At 31.7% G+C, this 27,429-nt stretch overlaps 1 protein-coding gene across 1 annotated transcript; it reads right to left on the reverse strand.

Annotated features, from left to right (window-relative positions):
• Nucleotides 1-863: 863 nt before the first annotated feature.
• LOC145066954 (ras-related protein RAB1BV-like) lies at nt 864-27,161 on the reverse strand. The gene is made up of 7 exons (XM_079014189.1): nt 27,077-27,161; nt 26,764-26,836; nt 26,590-26,690; nt 26,453-26,518; nt 26,293-26,390; nt 26,137-26,199; nt 864-1,070 (listed from the first exon to the last, which is right to left on the reverse strand). The coding sequence occupies exons 1-7, from the start codon at nt 27,159-27,161 to the stop codon at nt 864-866; spliced, it is 693 nt and encodes a 230-aa protein (XP_078870315.1).
• Nucleotides 27,162-27,429: the final 268 nt, after the last annotated feature.

Genomic DNA, 27,429 nt, shown 5'->3' on the forward strand with positions numbered 1-27,429 from the left:
GTTTTCAAATAATTAGCTTAAAATAACTTACAATAATAATAGTTAAAAAATAACTCGGTGTAAATGATTATATTGTTACCTTTAAAAAAAATGTTTGATGTTTTAAATAATTACATTGATAGAAATTAAAACGTTAAACAAATAAATTTTAAAAAATTAATTAATAGTAACTACAACTATAAATAACATTAAACTATATATTATATTTTATTTTATTCATGAGTAACCCGCGAGTAGAGGTCATTCAATAGATTGAGATTATTCAGTTTTAATAGATGTATATATAATCATATAATTCAAAATAGAGTAAATTACATGAATGGTCCCTATGGTTTAGAGTAATTTGCATGTTTGGTCCCTGACTTATTTTTTAGCTCGGAAGGTCCTTACTATCTGACTTGTTACGCACTTGGTCCCTGTCTTACCTAAAAAGACTATTTTCCCTTGATTTTCTAATTTATTTAAATAAACACACCTCCAACCCCACCCATTCAACCTTATCTTACATACCCCACATTTTTTCCCTATTTAAATAATAGTCTTTTTAGGTAATACAGAGACCAAACGAGTAACAAAAACAAACAGTAGGAACAAAGAGCATAACAAAAAAATTAGTAGGGGACCTTCTGATTTAAAAAATAAGTTAGGGACCAAACGCGCAAATCACCCCAAACCATAGGGACCATTCATGTAATTTACTCTTCAAAATAATCAATCTACTATATCTTCTTAGTATACGAATTATTATATCATATTTATCAATAATATTATTGTTATATTTAAAAAAAAACATGTAAAGATTTCACTTATATAAATGCTTCTGCGCAACGCACGGGCATTCGCCTAGTTTGGAATAAGCCCATTCATGAATGAGGGTTACACCCTTTTGGAAAAACAGACGAAGAAAAGAACTGTTTCACAGCCTTCACAAAATCATGTTCCATCAGGTACCAAAATATTCTAATAAAATCAAAAGAGAACCCATCCGGACATGGAGATTTATGCACTTCATAATCACACACTGCCTTTTTAATCTCTTCAGAAGACACATCATCATCCAAAGTTGCAGCCTGCTCAAAAGACAAAATATGAACAAAAATCATGTACAACCGAAGCCCTATGAGCGATAGGTTTAACGAACATAGAGCTAAAACGGTCAAGGAATTCAACTTTGAAAATCAATGGCTTCTCTGTCCAAACACCGTTTTTTAAAATCCTCCGAATAGTCGTCTGTTTCCTTTTTTTTTGTTATGCATGCCATGAAAATACTTAGTATTCTCATCCCCTTCAACAGACCACTTAATTTTTGCTTTTTGAGCCAAATTTGTCTTTTTTTTTCAATAACCATTAAATCTTTAAACAAGATAAGATCTTCCTAGTATCCAAATCTGCCGGAGAAACACAACCCGTATCAACCTGCTTATCAACATCAGACAACTTCTTCAACAAATCAGCTTTACCACTCCATCATTCTTCCAAGATCATCTACCACCTTATTTTTCTTCAAAACTTGAAGGGGTTAATGTTTATACTGAAAAGTCACTACGGTATAGACTTATTTATAGACATATGTAATATGATATAATAGTCGTAGTTCAATAAAAACTCTTACTTTTGTCTTTATGAACCCATTATCCCTTCCTTCTTTGTGTGTATTTGCACACACTCGAGAGCGTGTTATATAGGAAAGGTGGGTTATTTGACCCACCTAAATTTTAATACTTAGTAGATATTTTATTCATAAAAAATTAAGATTTTAAATAAAAAAAATAAAAATAAAAATAAAAACCTACAGTGGCTATAACGTAATGAACTAAAAGTCAATCAACAAGGACCCTTGCTATTATAAATTGGCTTTCGTAATTGTTTTCGAAAATTTAATACATCTATTAATAAAAACCTTATTTAAAGGTCTAAACAGTCCTGTTGAACCAGGTTTTTTTATTTATTTGTTTTGGAAAACCGGCTCGTTCCCACCAGTTTACTAACAAGCGACTTTTTGAGATAAAAAAACAAATAACCTCATTGGTTCTGGTCCAACCAATCGAATCAGCTGGTACAGTCTGATTTATAAAACCATACTTGTACCGGACAATTGAACTTGGTTAGAGAACCATATCAATTTCTATTGTAGGTTTGCCACGGTGTGCAAACACTTTTTTTTTTGTGTGCATGTTTTGGCTTGTTTTTTGCTTTGTTTCCAACAATATTAAATGGGTGGTTCTACATAGAATAGGTAGTCCATGCATGGTTTATGTGGGTTTTCTCTCTATTTTACATATGTATCTTTTTAAAAGTAATCAGTTGATGAAACTTTACTGTTTTTTTTTTTAACAGCTATTATGTGGTATATTCACAAGGTTCTACCAACTACCTAGAACCAAAACAATAATCATTTACAATTGATATCCATCCAATCCAATCGTTCGGATAAACATTGATTTTTGTAAGCTACGTAATTGGACAAATTTAAAACTGAAAATCTCATAAAAACTTATCGTATTTTCATTAAATGCTTAAAAAAAATTATATTATTTTTCAATGTACATTTAAGGTTTTTTAACTTCAGAAAAACCTAATGTATTTTCATGAAATGATTAAAAAAAACCATTATATTATTTTTTTTTGTACATTCAAACCCTTATATTCTTTTTAATTTTTTTTTAATCTAATGAATTGTAACAATCAAAACGTTGAGAATCAATTACCTAGAATTTTCGATTAATTAGGATATACCGAGTTCGATGTCTTAAATGATACATTTTAAAAAATATAAAAGTTTTAACATACAAACAAATAGTATAGTGGTTTTTTTAAGACTTTGATGAAATATAAGTTAGGGACCAAACATGTAAATTACCCCAAATCATAGGGATCATTCGTATAATTTACACATTTTCAAATTAATAGAGTTTGGTTTATTTATGTACTTATTTGTGATAGCTCATAGTTTTGCTTGATTCCAAATCAGAAATGGCGTTAAGTTGATGCTTTTAAATTTAGAATAAATATAAATATGTATTTTATTCACAATATAGTTTATAATCAAACGAATTTTGCCCGATTTTGTTTTCGGTTTTGTTACTTTTTCATCAATTTCTGTCAAGTTAGTTCAATCCAATCAAATCATCCCTGTTACTCATATTTGGCCAAATCGTGATTTCTTATAATGGTCATCAAAAGATAACAAAATATACTAGTATTTAAATTAATAATATTAAATTTAATTTGAAAAGGGGAAGAAGTTAAGAAGAATGCCGTCTTGGGAAACTAGTGGTTATCACGTCTAGGATTTAATATGCAACACATTCCTTAAGGTTTTAATTATTAAAATAAAATGAATTCTTAGTTTTCATCGTTTCATATTTTCATCATAAAACTTATACGATCATAATATTATGCAAGTAAATACTAAAGTTTAATTACTTACCAAATATTTGTAATTTTTCTTTAATATCCAATTGATCAACATCAACAATTTCATTCATCAACCAAAAACAAATGGACTTTTAGAAATAAATAAATAAATTTTTAAAAAAAAAATCATCAGCTGAAAAGAACGTAGTTTTAATCTTTCGTTTTTTCCAAAAATTATTGTGTATTATAAAATACACCTCCACAAGGACTTTGTAGAATATTATTGATATGAAAGTAGAAAAAAACAAAAATGACAACTCACCGAATCCAAAAAAACAAAGCAACAAATACTTGGCCATGAATGAAATACACAAAAGGAAGCTTTCAAGAAAACATGAACAATGAAAATGGATGCAAGATATGATTAAGTGCCGCTAAAGTTTGTTTCCGCGTGATTTCGACAATTATATATTAAAGCAATAAAATATAACTTACTTCGAAATTCTATTTTGTGGGTTTTCAACTTTTCATATGTGATTTGTCTTTTTAGTCTCTTTCGATTTAATATGTGTATGGGACGAATTGGCATGTCAAAAATAACAAAATAATTGAGGAAAATATTAGGTAATCATCATGAATGTTTTTTTGACACATGTCAATTTCTTATTAGTTTTAACACTTGTTATTTTATGGTATTTTTGAAATAAATATTATTCGTTTGTTAATTTTTGGTTTGTTTCAGTTTTTAAAATTAAAGTCATATACTATATATGTACTATATTACCATAACAACCTTCAATGTAAACTTATTATCTTTAAGTTATTGCTAATAAATTTAATTTTTAAAATATATGTGTTTGATTTTTATAAGATAAAATCAATTTTCACATTTTCGCAAAATATTTATATTTTCGTATGAACCTACTTTTATATATATATATATATATATATATATATATATATATATATATATATATATATATATATATATATAAGATCAAATGTGAATCATAAGAATTGTACGAATGTATGGCCAAATTTTGACCATTATATTAAAAGAATAAAGTGATATGATTTTAGGGTATATATTATGAACATAGACTATCATGTATTATATAATTACACTTAATTAATGATAATGGTAAATATGACATTTTATTAAGACACATAAACAAAGGTTAAACTATATTTTAAGCAACAAGTAAAATTAATTATTAAAAATCAAATTAGGGCATGGGATACCTTTTTAAACCATCTTTTGACTTTATCTTTTTCAAAAAGCCAAAAAGTAAATGAAATGGTCTTTTTATTTTAACTCTTGGGCAAACTTTTAAGGTTTAAAAGGAATCACAAACATAGCCTTAATCTAATATTTTATGCAACACATTTAAATTAAATCAAATATTCGATTTATATATGACCACATATTTTCATTCTCTCATTCTTAAAGAACTCGATTTCATTCCATAGTTTTTTTTTATTCTGTTATTCTTAAATAATTTGTTTTTTTAAAAGGAACATTTTGTAAGAATACACCTCATAAACAAGACACTAGCATTTTATTCATTAAGAAATATGCATTACGACATAATCAAGAAACATATGTATTTTAAAAATAATAACCATCATGATAACATAAAACAACCATTTTTATAACATAAAACTAGATTAAATATAACACTTCAAAGAATATACAAAACCTTCTATATTATATTCTTTAAGAATTTGTCATCATTCTTGAATAATATACAACCTTCTATACTATATTCTTAAAGAATTCGTCATAATTCTTGAATAATATACAAAAAAAAATTATAATATATACTACATTCTTTAAGAATATGTCAGCGTTCTTGAAGAATTTCTCTTTACTTTTTGATGGCTTTCACATGTCTTTAACTTTACCTCTTGAGGTTTTAACCTAAAAACAGAAATCATTCAACTAAATACACAAAAAGATATGAGAGATCATATGATGCAAAATATATCAAGAACATTCATTAGCTAACACCATAATCAATAGGCAATTTGGTACGCCAGAACTTCTTTTGTATGTTCTAGAGCATAGGAAACCAACATGTTAATTAACCATTCTACAAAAAAACCTAAACCTAATGATAAGTTAATAAAATGAAGTTCAAAAAAAAGATCCATGTTGAATTTCGGTAAAAACTAGGTTATGAGTGAGAATGAATTCTTTTAGAATGATATTATGTTAGAACCACATTCTGTGAGAATGTGAACTATAAAAACGAATTCTAGGAATTTAATATAGATTCTTGAAAGAACGGAATATGAAAAAAGTACCAAACCCCCACTAATAGAAAAAAAATAAGCATGCGTTCATACACATTAAGAAATATTGACCATTAAAACTCAAGTTTTGTAGAATGTTGGTTGCAACAGCTACTACACTCCCAACACCTAGATAACTCTTATCCTAAAAAAACATGGATGAAAGATCATTGTTTTTACTTTTATAATCCAAATTATAAATTCCACCAACATATATTTTAGTATACAACTATGGAATTGAATACATACATTAACTGTCAAGGATCTAAACTATGATGTTTATACAACTATGAGGCCTTACTCCAATATTCCATATATATCCTAAAAATAATAGATTAATATAAATCAGTAGAAAACAACATATATATTAAGGTTTCAAGCCTATTATCATATGATGTGTCAAGAAATTTTTAATGCTGCGATCTAGGGTTCACGGACTTTATATAAATTAGCAACTTAATAGTCAATTAGATTACAGCCCTGCTACCAAGAATTCCAATAAAATTGGGAATGACAATATAGACAAAATTTTCATATAAGTTGGATATTTTGATCTTTTTTAGTTGTTATGTTCATCTGTTTAGTCACAATTAGCATTTGGAGTTTGATCTGAAAGTAGTAGTTGTTCAACATTTGACGAACCAAAATTATGAACCAAAATTCAGAATTTTCGAGGGTGAACTTATAGATTAAAGGCTGACCCATATTTGGTGCAGAGTGCCCTAAATTGTAGAAATCGGAAAGAAAAAAAACCAGAGGTATAGAGAGGTCTTACCTACCTTTGTTGGTTGTAAGCATCGACGATGAAGGCGTTGATTGGTCGTTGAAAGGGCGACAAGTGGTGGTGTCATTTATTGGTCGAAGACAATCTTATGTTCGTTTGGGTGCTTGATTTTCCCAATAGAGACATACTTGGAGTCTGATGTCAATGGGTTGGGATAAAGACGATGAATGAAACTAATATCCTATTTTAATGGTATTGATATATCTAATTTATATGGTTATCAATTGCAAATTCTTACCATAATTATTTAAAATTAAAATTACTATTACCTTTATTAGATGATTGGTCTAGATTTAGTTATACATTACACAATATATGATGGTTATATATGATCATAACTATATATATATATATATATATATATATATATATATATATATATGTGTGTGTGTGTGTGTGTGTGTGTGCAAAGCTTAAACACAAGTACTCTCGTATCATTAATCAAAAGCAAACTCATGACTTAAATAGCCTTAGAGTCTAATAGGAAGGGAAAAGAAATTGTCATGTTTTACTCTACTAGGAACATGGGAACTAGTGATAACCGTAAATCAACATCAAATAATGTCTTATGAAATAGGGCTACTAATTAACCAAAAAATGTTAGAAATTTAGGGTATGGGAGTACTTGGACATCTTAGAATCGGGAAATCACTTTCAAATTGAAGTATTTCAATGGTACTCCTGAATCTTCAATTGGATGAGACTCAGAAGATATGCAAGAATAGAGAAGAATATTGCTATGATCTTATGATCTTGGTGCACCAGAATTATGACCAAAAACGGATTATAAACTCTTATGTCTAAAAACTGCCCAAATTGTCACAAGGCAGTTTCCAAACTGTCACAAGAAAACGAGTTTTAAATAAGGGCCAAGACAAAAGTCAAAACGAGTCAATTTTCTAAAATTCAGATTTCTGATGCATTTTTAACAAAGAAACATAACCCAAAAAAAACAACTCGACTCCAGCCAAGGGATGTCGCCCCTTGGACCCTGTTACTAGGGGTGCTACCCACGAATCCCTATTCGTTTAGGGGTTTCACCCATAAATGACAGTCTACTTTGAATCTTGTACAAACTCAAACAAGTATGTACTCTGCACAACCATTAATTGGTTAATGTTTATTAAGAGTGCATTTGATCAACACATGAATCTGTTATACTTAAATAATATTGGTGACACAAATCACCAACAAACCTCCCCCATTTAAGTATAATCTTGATTAACTTAAAGTAAAATCATAACAAACAACAAATTGATGTATAAATGAAATTTCGTGACGATTGCACTTCACATTAGTATATTATTCATTTCAAATATTCAAATATCAAGTTGTTACTAAGTATCGAACCCTTTCTATTCAAAGTGAAAACATGAAGATAATATACACAATTGTTTACATTCTCATAAGTTTTATCTTGACATTATATTTTACGAGCATGTGTTATATCCTTCATTAGCCATATTGAAGCTAAGTCCCAAAACTTCTTAAAGCGGATAAACTTCATTTTTATACAGGCGGTCCTTTTGTTCTTGCCCCTACAAATGCAATTTTTCAAAAGAAATATTAAGAAATAAAATTTCAACCACCTTTACTTATAGTATTGAACACATACCTTGGGATGATGTTAATAATGTGTTCTAATCTTCAAATATCAAGCTTTCCACATTGATTTCAACATCTAGTATTACATAAGATGGGAATTAGGTATCTCAATATGAAAGATTTCAGGTGGACTTTAAACCCATCCTTACAGCCGCCTTGTGCAAAAGATCTCTAACTGACCCTTTGGTTAGATGATCGGATAAATTCAAATGGGTTCTCACAAACTCTATAGATATCACACCAGTCCTGATGAGCTTGTGAATCATGCTATCTCTAATACCTAAATGTCTAGACTTCCCATTATACACTTTACTATAAGCCTTATCCAAGGTTGTAGCACTATCACATTTGATAGAAATGGTAGATATCAGTTTGGGCTTTAGAATTTCATATATCAAGTTCTTTAGCCACTAAGCTTCTTTACCAACAGTAGATAATGTTATAAATTCACACTCTATTAACGTATCCCACTAGTAATACATTTAAGATAACCAAACTGCTATCATTAAGACGACCTATCTAACGGTCGGAAATCCATCCTAGCGCCAGACCTGGGCTGTCACCTTCATGCTAGGACCCTCATACTTGGCGCTCTCACACCCAGGTCCAATATTGACAACAATCTTCAGTCTATAATGAGGCAAAACACATAATTTTGTTTCCTAAAGCGACAAGTGTAGTGCCTTGGGCGTTTTCCTCTATTTATTCTAGACCAATATCAGACGACCACTAGTGGTGCATGATCCACCAATGGGGATCCCCCACGTCCTATCGGCCAAGATAGGACAAAGGGCACCGTTGGGATTATGCGCAAGGAACAACAGGTATAAAAGGATCGTCCTTCTCCAGAAAAAGGGATCACATTTTCTCCATCTCAAACCCTAGTTACCTAATTCTCAGACAAACACTAATTATACCTCGGGACCACCTCCCAAACGTTGTTCATTGTTATGATTACAGGGCTCATCCCCACCGGAACCATCAAATGACGATGTTAAGCCTGAAGCACATATCATAACATTTAATGCCATCTAGACGTGTACTTAAAGCTATACAACCTTGTTCTGACTCTATTAGGAACCTATAAGTACTAGATTAGTCGTTAATTTCAATAAAATATTTTGACTGGTCTACTTATGGGAGAGGTGTCTAGAATGGGCACGTTGGCTTGGTTGTTGGATTTTAGAAAAGATATATGTCTAAATAGTCTTGAGTCCCAACTTTCTTGACTGTTTGATCCTTATTTGATAGCCATGAAAGTATATTTTGAATTACTGAAGAATTTAACATCTACCAGATTTCCATGGATTTAATAAGTTATAATATTATCTACTTGATAGACGTGTTACCCACTAGTTGGATCATCCAAAAGATACCTGATAGTCGTCTGAGTAATTGTCTAGATGAGTTTTCTCACTATATTATATACACAATTATGTATCATCTGTATGTTAGGATGTAGTTGCCATGTAATATGCATTTAGACAATTAGCCTAGTTTAGTTAGTTGCCTATTACGTTGGATTTTAGATGCCATTTTTTACATCTATAGGGTAGTTTTTATTATCATTTTAGCTTCATGTTTTGTACATTTGCATGTAATTTATTTAAATAATGTTCATCTCATGTATTTTGTTAGAATTCTCGTACTGCTCACGTTGTTATGTCAATTTCAAATAGTTCAAGTGGAGTAGTGTTTTGGGGGCAGCTGGATGCATGTTTGGAGCTTAAAATGGAGCTTAGGACTTATGAAGGAGCATGTCGAGGAATGATTGGAAGATGATTTGTTCAAGAAAAATTTGATCGACTTGATCACACGAAGATAGAATCTGCAATCTAAAGTTAAAGGATGTTGCTGACAGTTTTGACCCCCTGTCAGTATTTTGACCATATCTCATGAACCGTAACTCTAATTGATACGATTCAAAATGATCTGAAAAGTAGAAAAAATTTAGGACGTCATAGGCAAAACATGAGATCACATCTGCGGTGCATGAGATTGCTTGGAGCCTTTATGCGATCGCAACTTTGGTCACAGCTTGTCTTCAAGGTTTTTTTGTGCCAAAAATTCATCCGGGAGTGAAAATTCAAAACATGCGATCGCAAGTTGTGCCCATGAGATCGCAGTTTGGTCAAAATTTCTTGAAATGGTATTGTACTTCATTTAAAAGGCCCGTGACGCGTTTTTGATAATACATGTGATCGCAATTTGTCTATATGCGACCGCATGCACGTCGTTTTTGCTACTGGACGTATAAATAGACCCTCATAACCTTCCAGTAACCTAAGTTGGCGATTCCAGAGGTACCAGACGACGAAAATACGATTTTGGAGGTGCTTCTTCTCCGATTTCAACAATATCTGAAGATTTGAAGACTGTGGGTCATCTCCTTCAAGTATATTAGTAAGATTAGTTGTTTGATGTCTCTTTTCATTTGTTTTTATTAGATTTCAGCCATGTCTGGCTAAAACCTTAGTTTTCAGTTCTACAAAGACAAGTACTTTTCATGTGATTGATCATTAGATCTGGTTTTGATTTGTGTTTCTATCTAGATTCTTCAGTTTTGTTCTTAATGAATGTTTGATTTTAATTCTTGTTAGTCTGGTCACCTATCTAGGGTTTTATCATTTCAGTTAATCAGTTATAGAATATGTAATTGTTCTTGTCAACTGGTAATAAGTAACAAGTAATAAATCGGTTCCGTGTTTGGGATTTGACTTTATTATAAACTGAAAATTCATATCTTTACACTTCCGAGCTTGTGAGAAGTATTGGATATTGCAGAGAGTTTTACATAGAAATTAATGCAACTTTTCTGATCTTAATTAAGAGCTTGTTTGATTAGACAATATAAAGTTAGGGTTAATTGAAGAGCTTGTTTTGATTAACTAATTTAGGTAAAAGAGAAATTACTAGAGCTTGTTAGTTTTTCTCAGTACCAGCTTAGATAGAAGGCATCTCAATAACCAGGTCAATGTTGATTGCGTGATTAGGAAAGTCGCAGCAATGCTGAAAATCGTTTTTTGTTATTGATTTTCATTTATTTTAATATCACTGCATTTTTAGTTTTTAGTTTAATTCAAATCCCACTTTTATATTTCTGTTTTGACTATATATGCCTGATGCAAAAAGGCATTAACCATTAGGTTGTGTCCCTAAGGATTCGACCCTGCTTCCCTGTGCTATATTTTTAGTGCAACCAGCAGTGATAATTTATTTGCTTAATACGCGTGCGATAGCGTGTTAACATTGGACTATTTGTCTATATGTGTTGATATATTATGTGGGAGTTGAGGGTGGACCAGCCTCATGCTAAAGGCCAATAGACTCGGGCAGACCAACTTCATGTTGAAGGCTAAGGGGCGGACCAGCTTTTTACTAATGGAGAAGGGTGGACCATCTCTATACTAAAGGCCATTATGTGTTTTATTGGTGGATCGGCAAAAGGTCGTGAACCATTATGTGTATGCATTGTATATGTATTGCGGTATATGGTATTTTGAGAAACTCACTAAGCTTTGCGCTTACCCAGTTGATTATAAATGTTTTTAGGTACTTCCTCGGTTCGTGAGAAGGGCAAAGCTCGACGATACACATGCGCATTCGCATCATGTTTTCTGGATAATATAATTATACTCTAATATATTTGAATAAATAAAAATGAAAATTTTTTGTTGAAAATTTGGACGTTAGAAGTTGGTATTAGAGCCCTAGTTTGAGAGAATTGGATAAACACTCATGTGATTCCAGACTCAAACTAAGAAACAAGATATCATAACAAATACTTTAAATAAAAGGAACTTTATTAAAAAGAAAGGAATGCAATGCATACATTCAGCCAAAGCTCGGGAAGGAAAGTGGTTCCCAAGATATCCATATTGTTATGTGTGCTAATATATTAACTGTTAGAAATGCATGCTAGTATGTAGGATAGGGATCATTTTAGGAATTGCATGATATAATTGTGTAATACTTAAGATGCCTTATAACCTAGAGATTTTCTTTATTTTCTTATTAGAAGCTATATTGATATTAACTAGTTATTCAACAAATACTTTAGGTTGCATGCTCCTAGAATTAAATAGTTTTAGATTTCTTGATTTGGCGCTATTACGTGGCTCTTTCCTGAGTCTAACCGTTGGAATGTCGGATGTTTCAGTCGACAGACTGTTTGATTTTAGTGGCATGCAATTATATTCATCAAATAATTAGTTAATATTGAAAAAAGATCTTCCTCGGCTAATAGCAAGGTAAAATGGAGGGAATCCTAGAAGGAGAGTCTAGGAAGTATAGTATGTACTTAATAAGGCATATATTCATAATGTAGGGCGTCGTTAGAGATAAAAAAAAATCCTAGTGGAATCTAGGGAGATCTTTTGTATATTCTCATTGGGACAAACACATATATGTTTAGTGGTCATGGCGTGTAGTGTTGGACGTGACTTGGAAAATGTGAGGCAGTTATTAGGAAAAGTACGAGTAGTTGTGAAAGGTAGTGGAGGCCTATATTACTCGAAGCACAAGACTCACACTTGGATAAGTAAGAGTCACAAAGTTGCTAAGACACTAGTATTAGGATGATAGCGTGGCTAACACTATAAATTCGTTTCACGTTATTTCCATTATTACTTGTTATATGGTGATGTCTAAGAGAGTGGCTCTAAGTTCGGGCCCAAGTAGCCATAAAGGATTGAGTCCAAATAAAGTAAAATTGCATAAGAGTTGCATCCTCTGTTAGGGCTGAGAATCCAATAATTAAAATTGCTACCTACTGTGATATGGTTGTATGTTAACCTCTCATAAAACAAGGAAGAAGGATCAAGTTCTTAGCACAAGAATGATAAGAGAGATGGAAGGTGTCTTCCATACTAGAGTCTGTCTTATAGAGACCAAGGTTTAGCTCATTATGAATCGGTTTACAAAAGGTCATCATGATATGATCGTTCGGTCAGATACTGAAATTGTGATAGATGTCGCGTCCTAAGAGGAATTAAGAAGGCATCGGTGTGTGTCCATTGGAAGTTGAGTGTAGGACTCAATAGTTTGGGTTAATGGCCGATCAGAGGATGAAAGAACATGTATAGGTTCAATCACCACCATTAGCGAATAGGTTCAGACCTATTGACTCTCACTCAGGAAGCAGTAACCGTTGTAGCTAGGCACATGCAAATTTCTTTTGTGCCCTTGCACCTAAGTGTTATAGAGATGTTAGGAGGATCATTACAAGAGGCACAATTAGAATGCGACAAGGTTGACTATCCCAGAAAAGCAAGAAGGAAGCGTATTGGATCCAGCAAACGTCGTCACTAGTATTCCCCCTAAGATAAAGATGGTGTTGTCCGCTTATACCATTTAGACATGTGTATGCGTTAGTGCGTTTCTAGACAATATTGTGCTTGTCATAACCTAATCCTGTTTTGGTCATCATATGCAAGGAGACCACTTATGGTAGGCACAAGCAGTAATGCTACTATGAGAATGTCGAAATTCATTGGATATGAAAATCATGAGTTTCTTCAAAGTCAAAAGGAGATACAAATCATATAAGAAAAGCTAGCTTGGACTTTTGTAAGTTATGATCAACAAAAAATGATGGGTCGAACCCAAGTGGGGGAGAACCGACCCTTAAGGCAAAAGTGCAAAGGGCAGTTCGACTTTTGATTCTAACGTCAAGGTCCAAGAGAGTTACGACACAAGTAGTTGGAAGTTGTTAGTTTTGGTGTTAGTATGTTGGTAAAAGAAGACAAATAAAATCATCTTCTAGAATACCCATAGGCTATAATTCTCTAAGTACTTCTCAAGGAAAACTTGGTCTTTCCTCCCATGCGGCTGATAGGATTTAGGAATTGGCCAAATTCTCGGGTGCAGTTCAGATATCCAAGAGAACCATATAGATTTTTGTGTTTATGGATGTAAGATTTACCCTCGTAGTGTAGGAGCCGCTAAACAAGAAATTACATAGATTGCATAGTTCGCCACAAGGAGCATCGATTACTTTCGAGTAGAAAAAGAATGGACCACCCAAGGTATACACCAGACTTAGAGAGCTTAGCTAAGAATGGAGTAACGTTTTAATTATACCATGCCAAAGAATTATAGTGATAGGATCGATGTCAAGGGAGAAAATATTTCCATCATACGACCATTTCAAGTCGTCATCTCATGCGAACATAGGTAAAATAAGGGATTCCTGGAAGGAGGTCGTTCGGGATGAACTATGTCTATTAAGAGATGTTGTAATACCTTCCTAGGGTTACAGGTGTATCAGCGGTATACATAATAGGATTAGTGAATCAAGTTGTTGACCCTGATTCGACCAGACGGTTTGGATGTTATCAATAGAAATTGAGATTAACTAAGAGTCTCAAATGTAAATTGGCAAGAGTTCTATTTTAGAAGTCACTCGGTGTTAAAACTTGCATAAGCAGTAGTAGTTGGCGGAGATTCAGTTGTGAAGATGTCGTGTCATATGTTAATAAAAGATCGACTTGCAATTGCAAGGAAAAGATCTAAGGATTTCCTATGAGATTTAGAACTATAATGAGATGGTAGAATATTTTCGGGAAGCTGTTCAAGCTTTTAGGATGCAAGGTTTCGGTTAGAGATGGAGAAAACAAAAGGATCGTAAGAGATTAGTGTAAATTTTCTAGATACGTTCATTTAGTTAAGATTCATGTTAGATAAATCATCGAGTGCAACTGCATATGCGTCATTGTTATCAAAGGTATTCGGGGTAAGCTACGTTTTTGGTTTAGTTATTCCTTTAGTCGATAAGCGTAAGAATTAATATAAAACTAGGACCGAATTTTAATATTCATAGGTTGACATAGGACAAAAGTTAGACTTTAGCATCCATACAGTGTAGATTAAGGACCTCCAATCGGTTGTAGCCTCACAAGTTTAAATAGAAATGATCTTTTTTATAAGTAAATATCAAGGAAGGATGATGATTGGGTTCCTTTGGGATAATAGGATAATGGTTTTGAGTCTCTAAAGGGTTGATTGTGAGTCTTCAGACCTGATGGGGATGATGACAAGAGCGATCTGGCATCATAATCCCAGTAGTTGGATAATATCACAACGTGTCATGAGCAGGCATAGGAACAAATTCCTCGAACAATAGTGTACCTTGATATAGGTAAGGTAGTTAGAGCCTTGGAAGAAGTCTATTGGTGACCTAGTGTTCATTATAATCTAGTACGTTGAAAGATAAGAAAACCTTATAATGAGTCCATAACCAGTACGGGTTCCAGAGTGTTCGAACCAAAAAACCCTTTATCATAGCTTTGCTTAAGCTTCAGGATGTTGGAATACTTGAAGTAGATAGGGAGAGAACTTGCAATCTAGGTTCATGTGTATTTTAAGGGTATACCATAGAAAGTTTTCATAAGATACAAAGTCAGAATGATACATCATAAGCCTTTTATAAAGGCATGTTCTGGAAAGTGGATTCCATTAGAGTCATGAATAAATTTCCATAGTTACTTGCTTAGACGACTGTGATCCTAGTCAAAGAATCAATTCAACATTTTATGTAAGAAGGCGATCATCAGTCTTAAAGCATAAATCCTGGAAGTTCAGACCAACGAGTTCCCGGTTTTGGAAGATTCCATGAGGAGTTTGGGAGTATGTTTTAGGCAAAAAATAAAGTTATACGGGAATATCAATGTGGCAAAGTCGGCTAGATCACGAATTGATCTTAATTACTCCAATGAGATAACATCTAGATGCACTAGGAGTAGGATTTCGGGTACAAATCTTTGTAAGTAGGGGAGATTTGTAACACCCCATTTTTCACTCTATATTGGAATTCAATATAAACTCTTTGTTTAAAAATTTCTAAGTAGAAGTTTATTGTTTTTTGCCGAAATAATCATCAAAAATGTGTAGTAAACATCAATACAATTCCGTAGATATATAGAATGATTAAATCTAACTTCGCATGAGGAAGTTATGATTGTTCGAAGTTTTGCGTTCAGCCCTATACGGCAAAGCATGTCGTAAATATATGAATCATAGAGATGTTTCTTATTAGCCTAAGTAATCCAAATGAAAGTCGTGGTAATCGTAAAAGCAAGAGCATGCATATAAAGAATGCCTAAATCTGACTTTGTATGAGGAAGTTACGATTTTTCAAAGTTCCGGCATAGCAATGTGCAACACAGAAATCAAAACCAAAACAATGTAAAGGAGAGTTGAAGATCTTGTAAATATGAACTCGTCGATAAAAAGACAGTAGAGAATGGAGTTCGTATGAAAGAGTTATGATTTTTGCATGAACTTTAACAGTCTAATATATATAAAAATATGAGTTTAAAAAAGAATCAGAATTATCTATTGAGGCCTTACAGAAAGTTGTAGATCTCATTGAGAGGATTTCGAGAATATAAAGAACCTCAAAAAACAGAGCCTGTATGCGAAAGTTATAGTCGTTCGAAGAGAACAAGAAAATATATACTATGATGACGTGGCACTACCACCGACCATGTGATGTAGAACCATGAGATTAGGACATGTGGCAACACAGATTGGTGACATGTGGCAGCTTCTAAAAGGGATGGATTTGGACGAACCGGAAAGAAACACCTGTAAACCAAATAGGGCACCAACATCATCAATAAGCACGGCTCACCCATTAGAATGCACAGTGTGTTCCCCTTATTCCTATAAATAGTAGTAGATCAAACGTCATTCTTTCACACCTCAAGTATCAATCTCTCTTAGACGTCTTCCCTTCCTAAAGTCCAATTTTTTCTGATTCTTTGGAGCATGTTAGCGGAGCCTTGAGATACCTAGGAGCTTGACGAAAAGAAGTGTTCGGGTTAGAATTCTGCCCACGTAGTTTCTCGGTTTTCACTAGAAATTTTTGTAAGTTAAGCTACGCTTTCTAGACTTTTAGGGTAACTTATAAATATGTTTATAGCCATTATTAGGAACCTATAAGTACTATATTAGTAATTATTTCCACTTAAATATTTTAACTGGTCTACTTACAGGAGAGGTGTCTAGAATGGGCATGTTGGCTTGGTTGTTGGATTTCAGAAAAACTATATGTTGAAATGGTTGTGCCTCCCAATTTTTCCTACCTAGCTGATTCTTATTTGATAGCCTCGAAAGTATATTTGGAATTAGTGAAGAATCTAACTTCTACCAGATTGCCATAGATATCAATAAGTTATAGTATTACATACTTGATAGACGTGTTACCAACTTGTTAGATCATCTGAAGGATAGCTGATAGTCGTCTAAGTAATTGTCCAGGTGATTTTTCTTCGCTATATTGTATACTTCACTATGTATCCTTTGTATGTTAGGATGTAGTTTCCTTATAGTATGCAATTAGGCAATTAGACTAGTTTAGTTAGTTGAGGGCGGACTAGCCTCATGTTGAAGTCCAATAGACTCAGGTGGACCAACTTCATGCTGAAGGCCAAGGGGCGGACCAAATTTATGTTGAAGGCTAAGGGGCAGACCAGGTTTATGTTGAAGGCTATTATGTGTTTTATTGGTGGATTGCCGAAAGGTCTTGAGCAATTATGTGTATGCATTGTATATATATTGTGACATATGGTATTTTGGGGAACTCACTAAGCTTCACGGTTACCCAGTTGATTATATATGATTTCAGGTACTTCCTAGGTTCGTGAGAAATGCAAGGATCGACTATACACACGTACATTCACATCATGTTTTCTGTATAATGTAACTATATTCTGATATATTTGCATAAATAAAAATGAAAATTTTATGTTGAAAATGAGGAAGCTACAACAATTCTTCCCAAAGTGATAAAATATGTGAAATAAACAATGACATGGTCTTGACTTTCAATTAGATTCTCAATTTTATTCTGAATTGAAAAAAAAAATTCAAGGCCATTTCTTTGTTGAAAACAATATTTTAAACTATCCAAATGTCATGAGCAGATTCAGCAAACATAATATTTGTAAAATTTCTTTCGAAATAGAGTTTAAGGTTCATGATATTACCAAATGGTGTTTCACATCCATGAATAGTACATCACTAAATAAACACATGTGGTTTTAGGAAGCTATCCATCAACAAACCTAACCTTGTTCTGGATAGAAACTCTGATGAGCATTGCTTGGCTCCAAGATAGACTGTTATCTATGATAAGAGGTTGTGATACAAGCATGAAACTAGGGTATCAGAGTGGTGAATATAATAGGGATGTAGACGATCATTAATTGGTGAAATTGTTGGAGTTGCATTTGTGTTTTGATCTGCCTTGATCAAAATACGAAAAAAAAAACGTATTAACATTAGAGAGGAAAGATCAATAGTAAAAATGTTGATAAATAATTAAGAATGAAAATTTTTCTTAAAAAATCGTAAGCTAATTCTCACTCTAATACTATATTACGAGAAGTTAGAAGTAAATGAGATCGAGTAATCTTTAATTAGGCTCCATAAATACTGTACATTATTCTTATAGAAGAGAACGAGCGGTAAAGCTAAGTTGCATAACTAAAATAACCGACTAACCACTTTCAACTAACTAATACATTAAATTACAATTTTACCCTTCTAAGTATACTTACATAAACTCCATTAAATATACTCTAATAATTTTCAATAAACACTTTTAACATGTGTTCCTTACGGGTATGTTCCAGTCCTTTCATCCTATGTTCATGTCATATCTTCCTATATGCATGCGTTAAGGGATCCCCTTTGTAGCTCTATATGGTGAGTTTTTCTAAGTCATTTGATTCATCTACTAAATAAATTAGGCTTTATTAAGTCATTATATATACAACCTTGTTATGTTTTAGCCTCAACTTTAGTTTTTGTTACTCATTTGCCATTATATTTTAGAAAATATTTTATTTTTAGGCCCTTGGCCTGTCACCAATAGGTCATGATGACATGTTGGTTTCGTATTTTTCTCAATTTTCATTTAGCCCCCACATTTATATATGAGTTTGAAGTTAGCACCAACATTTACGTATGAGTTTGCATTTAGCCTCAATATTTTTTTCTTCCTCGTTTGCCATTAACTTTTAGAAAAAATTTCATTTAACTCATTGGTCAGTCACGAATAGGTATTTTAAAATGTAATAACTTAAAATGAAAAAAATACGAAGGCAATAGTCAAAACTGTGACTTCTCTGTGAAGGGTGTGCATGTTAGCTACTACGTAAATGGCTCTTACTTTTATATTATCAATGTTTATTGAATTTAATGTACACGTGTATTATAAAATGATAGAAAAAAACCCGGTATAAGTCATGATTCTGTGACATCTAATAAACAATATGACATGTTGATCTTTGAACCAATCAAAATTGTTAATTCATTCATAACTCATCTAAGAAACAATTGGTTATTTCTAATGACAAATTTGTTAAGAAACCAAATATTTCTAGAGATTCAAAACTACGACTTCTCCTAGAGGGTAGGGCATGTTAGCTAGTAAGTTAATGGCTCTTTTTTTGTATTATCAGTGTTTGTTGTATTTAATGTACATATGTATTTTAAAACGAAGGAAAAATACCTATCATAAGTCTTGAGTCCGTGACATCTAATAAACATTATGACATGTTAATCTTTAAACAAATCAAACTTGTTAATTCATTCGTAACTCATCTAAGAAACAATTGATTATTTCTGATGACATATTTGTTGAGAAACCAAATATTTTTAATGACATATTTATTGAGAAACCAAAGAAATGACAATTTTTATTGGTTCAAAGATTAACATACCACATCATTTATTAGATGTCTCGGACTCGAGACTTACACTATGTCTTTTTCCTTCATTTTAAAATACATGTTTTCATTAAATATAACAAACACCCGTAATACAAAAAAGAGAGTCGTTGGTTACCAGCTAACATGCCCACCCCCTCAAGGATAAGTTGCAGTTTCGACTCTTTCCTTCGTATTTTTCTTTTTTCATTTTAAGTTATTACGTTTCAAAAAACCTATTCATGACTGATCAACGGTTAAAATGGATTTTTTTTCTAAAAAAATGGCAATTGGGGACAAAAAAAATGTTGGGTTTTTTTTTGTATTATCAGTGTTTGTTATATTTAATGTATATATGTATTTTAAAATGAAGGAAAAATATATAGTATAAGTCTTGAGTCCGTGACATCTAATAAACATTATGACATGTTAATCTTTAAACAAATCAAAATTGTTAATTCATTCGTAACTCATCTAAGAAACAATTGGTTATTTCTGATGACATATTTGTTGAGAAACCAAATATTTCTAATGACATATTTATTGAGAAACCAAAGAAATGACAATTTTTATTGGTTCAAAGATTAACATGTCATATCGTTTATTAGATGTCTTGGACTCGAAACTTACACCATGTCTTTTTCCTTCATTTTAAAATACATGTTTTCATTAAATATAACAAACACTCGTAATACAAAAAAGAGAGTCATTGGTTACTAGCTAACATGCCCACCCACTCAAGGATAAATTGCAGTTTCGACTTTTTCCTTCGTATTTTTTTTCATTTTAAGTTATTACGTTTCAAAAAACCTATTCATGACTGACCAATGGTTAAAATGGATTTTTTTTTCTAAAAAAATGGCAATTGGGGACAAAAAAATGTTGGGCTAAATGCATACTCATATGTAAATATTGGGGCTAAATGCAAACTCATACGTAAATGTTGGGGCTAAATACCAATTGAGAAAAATATAAAACCGACACGTCATCATGACCTATTGGTGACAGGTCAATGACTCAAAAATAAAACGTTTTCTAAAATATAATTGCAAATAAGAAACAAAAACTAAAATTTGAACTAAAACAGAACAAGATTGTATATATAATGGTTTTGGTGGAATAAACTCAATAAATTACATAGTTCTATTTTAAAGTTAGAGACCTTAATATTATTTCATTTTCAATGTGATAGATCGAGTGTAAAGTATGTATTAACCCCTCTCTGTTCTTGCATCTACAACACCTCGTTAAGGCCTACATTTAGGCTTAAATTGCCTTTGAAGATTTATTGTCAATGACTCCATGATTTCTTTCTCAATAGCTTGAAACAACATTCTTTTATGGGATTTTATCATATATATATATATATATATATATATATATATATATATATATATATATATATATATATATTTTTGGAGTTGAATTCCAAAATAAAAACAAAAACTGAATTTTCAGGTATAGACATGGATTTCGCGGAGGTGAACTCTGAGGGCTCCACGGAATGAGTATAAGATCCAAGGAATCGACGTGGCAAAAAAAATTATCTTAAGATAATTATGTGGAGCTACCTCTAAGGAATGAGCTTTTGCTCGGCAGAATGAGTATAAGCTCCGAGAATCGATGTGAAAAAAATATATATCTGAAGAACCATTATGCGGACATTCCTCAGAGGTAGGTCCGCGAAATGGTTCTTCAATTTTTTTGTGCGACATAGATTCCCCGGAAATTAAGTCGATTCTGTGGAGCCCTCAGAGCTCACATCCGCAGAATCCATGTCTACACCTGGAAATTTGATTTTTTGTGTCTATTTTTTAGAATTCAACCCAAAAAAATATCTATATTCGGAGAAATCCGATCATTTACTTGGCTTTGTCTACCCTAATTTCTTTCTCAATAGCTTGATAGAGAACATTCTTGATTCTTAAATCATTTATGAGATTTTGTCGGATATAGATATTTTTGGGGTTGAATTCCAAAAAATACAAACAAAAATCAAATTTTCAGGTATAGACATGGATTATGCGGAGGTGAACTCCAAGGGGTCTACAAAATGATCATAAGCTCCAAGGAATCGATGTCCCAAAAAAACAAAAAAATATCTTAAGAACAATTATGTGAAGCTACCTCTAAGGAATGAACTTTTGCTCTGCAGAATGAATATAAGCTCCAGGAAATTGATGTTGAATATATATATATATATATATATATACACACACACACACACACACACACACACAGAGAGAGAGAGAGAAATAGGTTCAAATGTTTCTAACAACCATTGTGTGTATGAATGCACCAATCACAAATTAGTAAATATTAAATAATTAATTAAATCAAATAAGGGTATTTTCGGTTTTTGGTATTTACAATTAATGAGGTCATTTAACTTAATCCTACAGTTAAGGAAAGAAAAATCAATATTTTAAAACCCTAAAAATAACCCCTTTAGTTCATCTGCATCGACAGAACATTGGCTTCTTCCTCCAACGACTCTTTCTTCCTCCAACGACTCTTTCTTCCTCCAACGACTCTCCCCTTCGACGACATGACTCTCCCCTTCGACGACATAAACATTCCATCGATGCCTCCTCTCCAGCAACGCCCCCCCCCCCCCCTCTTGTTTTCATTTTAAAACCCAAATAAGTCATTCTCATCCAATTTTGTTTCCATTTAAATATAATCTTTTCCAATTTTTACTATTCAATTTGTAAAATTATATAGCTTGCTTCAGATTTTTGAGTTTTCTTGTTAAAATCTTAGTACCCAAATAAACCAAATATTGATGCCTTATGCACCAATCGTGATATTAACTCCTAATTCGTCCCTTACGTTTTCTCGGCCTTTAAACCACCATGTGTTAGGAACTTCTTCCTATGAACACCAAGATACAAAAAGATTGGGTTGTATAAATCTTTCAGTCAAGTAAGTTTTTAAATATAATTTTTAATATCTAATTGTGTAAAAATGATTACTGATGTAATCAACTTCTTTTATCTTGCAGCTTATACGTGTTAGTTATGAACTATTTTAGGTTTTTTTAATCTCATCCTAATTCCTAAATGTTGAGTGTTAATTGTATTTTAATTTTGTTGAAAATTAGAACCTCAAACATGTTCAAATGAACTTCATAGAATGATATTAATTTTATTTTCATACGTGTCAATGTGTGTGTGTGTCAATGTGTTACTCATTTAGAAAGGATTTATTGTTTGTCTTCAGTCTCTCTGTTCAAAATCATTAAAAATGTAGGTCATTTGGTAAGTAATTGAACAAGGAATAGAATGCACTCCAAGTGTTTGTGTTATTGTGTATGTGAGTTGCAAGTTTAAGATGATGTATATTGTTAATGAGACTTTGTTCATTGGGCTTAACAACCTCGAATCATATAGACCACATTGTTCATTTTATATTTGCACATGCTACTTATCCTCTTTACATTATAATGAAAAGTTATAGGTTTCGAGAGAAAAGTAAGAAAAAAAATAATGTGTTGTGTTTTTTGCATGGCTTTGATTTGGAGACACACACAAAGTCAAAAACTGGTTCATTCTTTTTTTACTTTATTACTTTTTTATGACTTATTCATTTTTTGCTATAAAACCTTCTATTCATATTCAAGTTTTTTTATGCAACCTTATTTGTCATGGTATGCATTATATCAGGATTACATTCTATTGGAATAAATTATAATTCTTTAATGCCTACAACATTCTGTCAGAATTTATAGTTTTTATTCTTTATTACAATCTATCATATTTTATAATTTCTACTACATTCTGTCAGAATTTATAGTTTTTATTCTCGTAGAATACACTGAATTTTTTAATATTTGAAAGTTGATTATGTTTTTTTCTTGTGGATTTAGGTTTTGAAGAGGTTGTCATTTATGTGGAAAAAGAAGAAAACATGGAGAACGAGAGTGTATGTTGGTGATTTGTTATCATCAATGTCATTTAAGTGTAATGGGATTAGTTTGTTGACCAAAAGTGATCTTGATAAATATTAAACAAGTAAGGAAGGTGTGGAGTACACACTTGTTTAAGTTTGATCAAGTTTCAAAGTACACTGTCATTAGGGTCGAAGCCCCTGAACGAACAGGGATCCGAGGGCAACGCCCCTAGGAGTGGGGTCCAAGGGGAGGCAGCCCCTGGCGGGGTCCAAGGGGCAGAGCCCCTAGCTGGGGTCGAGCTGTTACTATATTAAAAATGCATCACAAAATTGGTTTTTCAGATAATTGGCCGTTAGTTTAACCTTTATCCATATATCCGTTTTTATGACAATTTTTATGGTTTTATGACAGTTTAAAACTGTCATATGACAGTTTTTAGACAAAGATCTTAAAGTTGGTTTTGGTCTCATTTCTAGTACATACGAAAATATCATCAAACATTCTATATTCTTATCTCTCTATGTCTTATCCAATTGAGGATTTGGGAGTACCACCCAAATACTTTGATTTGAAAGTGATAATCACAATTCTCAGAATTACCAAGCCTTTCTATACCCAAATTTCTAACAGTGTATTCTACAAGAATGTATTCTACCACAATGTATAATGTGTTTCTTAATAGTAATATTCTTTCAGACTAGATTATTGTTTTTGTTAGATTTTGATGTTTTTTTTGTAACCAGTTTTAGTTTTAATCTTTAATATTAAATATAATTCTTAAACAATTATAGGTTAGATTTTTTCAGAAAGAATGTAATAAATGTTTATAGTTTTATTCTTTACGAATTAATATAATTAGTGATTCTTAAAGAATAAAATACGTATTATTTAGAAAATGTTATTAGTGATAATATGTTGTATAATTCTTTAAGCATGTTAATTTTAAAAAATATCTTGAATGTAACCATATTCTGCAAGAATAAAATCAAAAATATATTTACTAGTTTATGTTTATTTTCTGTCATTCTAACAAAATAAAATCGGTTATTATTAAAAGTTAAATTAAAATTAAATTTGAATTAATTTAAAAAATTCAAAACTTTAAAAATAAGGGAATTAATTATCCCTTAAAATACAAAAATTTCTTTTTTTAATATAAGTTAATTGACTAAAATATCCTTATGCTGAAATTGGTGTGATTATATGGTACATGTTACACTATTGTAATATCATAGACCCTCGTATCATTGATCATTGATTATATTCTATCCGTTGGTCTATATGTGTGCTTACAGGCACACAATAGATGCTAGGAACACATTAACCTCTCTCTCCCTCCCCCCCTCTCTCTTTATATATATATATATATATATATATATATATATATATATATATGGTTAGGTTATTTTGTTTCTAGTAACTATTGTGTGCCAGAATGGACATATCTGGACCATTGGATGAAATATAATCAAAGGTCATGATCTGAGGGTCTATGACAGTAAAATAGGATAACATGTACCATGTAATCACACAAATTCCAGCATAAGGGCATTTTAGTCAATTAAGCTATATTAAAAAAGGAAATTTTCGGATTTTTAGGGATAATTAATTTCGTTATTTTTAAAAATCTGAATATTTTAAATTATTTCAAATTTAAAAATCCGATTTATTCTGTTAGAATGTCAAATATTAATTAATAAAGATATTTTTGATTTTATTCTTGCGGAATATATTTCCAATGCATATGTTTTTGATAATTAACCTGATTTAATAATTCAACATATATTCTTCATATACATTCGAACGTGAATACAAAATCATACATATGCTTACAAACTAATAGTCTTATACAATCTAATATAGTTATACATATTCTAACAGAATATCATCAAAAATGAATAAAAATATTAAGAAATAACATTCTTAAATATACAATTATTAAGCAAATACACATGATCTTCATCAATGGTCCAAATAATGCACTTGATTCAAACTATGATGAAAATGTGATATATTATCGTAAGAATGTAATTCTTCACAAAATATACTTGTTGTTGAACTCGATTTCAAATCTTTCTCTTGTATGATCAATATTGAATTCCTTCTTCAAGCCATTCTGAAAGAATAAGATGCATTATTCGTTAGTATACCAGTGAAGCTAATGTACTTGTTGTTAACAGACATTCTCAAAGATATTCTAACATAATGCATTTATACAAATAAATTCTGACAGAATACAAACATTACTTATTTAATAGAAACTAAATAATAGATAATGATAGCATATTAGAACAGAATGTATTCCATTTTTCCTATCTTGCAATGTTTTTTACTTTTCCTATCTTGACAAATAAGGAGATTGAAATCGAATTCTGTCATAATAATAGTGTAAAAAAACAGCAATACTCAGGAAGCAAAATGTAACTTACTGAATTGTGTTTTAACCGTTTCAAATAAATAATTCAAAGATATTAAAAAAGTGTACTTACAGTTTCGAAAAACTTAATGACATATTCATCCGCAAGAGCTTGACCCTTTGCAATTGGAGAAGCCTACAAGAAAATAAGATCATGAGTTCGTGACACATCATTTTTGGATTTTTTTTCAAGGGTAAAATTGTAAAAAAATAGAAAAAACTAGCATACCCTTTTGCTTTCATCCATATCAGCCATATTCCCAACAAGAATCTTGTTAACATTGTCTGAAGCATGTTGTTCAATGTTGCGAATCCAATTTCTTATGTCTGGAGATATAAAGAGATTTGTCAACAATGTGTCATTCATTATAAGGTAAAAAAAAACTTACTGTTGAAAGATGATTCGTCAGTAACATCATACACCAATAAAATCCCCATAGCATCCGTGTAGTAAGTTGGAGTATATATGGGTAAAAGTGTCAATTACATAGCATTATAATCTGAAAAACATGAGAAAAATCTATACATGTTGTGATGGTTCGGAATCGTTCTTGACCAGCTGTGTCCCAAATTTGGAGTTTGATTCGTTTGCCATCAAGTTCAACGGTTCTTATCTTGAAATCAATACTCTATCAAGATTTTTTTAACATATTTAAAAAACATATTAATTTTTAATACAGTAGTTAAGAAATTAACTCACCCAATTGTAGTGATGAAACTAGTGGTGAAAGAACCATCAGAAAAACGCAAAAGAAGGCAACTTTTACCCACACCTGTAATTAATTACAATTGTTATAACACACATAGGCACATTCATCATAACACAAAAAATTGGAATTTGGAAAAAACACAGTCCATGTAGAAATATTACAATCGAACTATAAGTACACCTAGAAACAATTGAATTAAATTATCCAGAATAATCGAGAATAAATTGTATAAACTTACTGAGAGGAAGAACAAGAGCATAGATCAGCGTAACTAAAAACTTAAACGGAGCTCCGTTACTTTGCCTGATTTAAAATCAACATACGATGTTGAAGAGGAATTACGCTTGTGAAACCTATTCATCATCTTCTGCTTCATCATCTCCTTCATTCTGATTACCAGTCAATCTTCAGAATCATTTGAACTTAGAATCTTCATAATCAGATGGTGATTTTAGGGTTTATTGCGGCTGTGGTGGTCGTGGTGTATGAATACTTCCGTGATTTAGGGTTGGGTTGTGAAGAAGCGGAGAAGAAGATGAAGGCAGGTCGTGCTTCCTCCTTTTATTTTGTTGATTTTAAAATCAAATCCCCCATTTATCTCAATTACCATAAATTTAGAGTCATGATTTACTAATTTACCCTTATTAATTTATTTA

The sequence above is a fragment of the Lactuca serriola genome, chromosome 8 (assembly GCF_051521515.1).
Source record: "Lactuca serriola cultivar US96UC23 chromosome 8, Lser_US96UC23_V15, whole genome shotgun sequence".
Taxonomy (NCBI): Eukaryota; Viridiplantae; Streptophyta; class Magnoliopsida; order Asterales; family Asteraceae; genus Lactuca; species Lactuca serriola.

What these genes read in the sequence shown, in the direction of transcription:
- LOC145066954 (XM_079014189.1), bottom strand. Translation starts at nt 27,161, where the DNA reads ATGAAGGAGATGATGAAGCAGAAGATGATGAATAGGTTTCACAAGCGT. An exon ending in ATTCCGAACCATCACAACAT is followed by an intron (nt 26,519 to 26,589) that starts GTATAGATTTTT and finishes TATATACTCCAA; the next exon opens with CTTACTACACGGATGCTATG. An exon ending in TGACGAATCATCTTTCAACA is followed by an intron (nt 26,391 to 26,452) that starts GTAAGTTTTTTT and finishes TTATATCTCCAG; the next exon opens with ACATAAGAAATTGGATTCGC.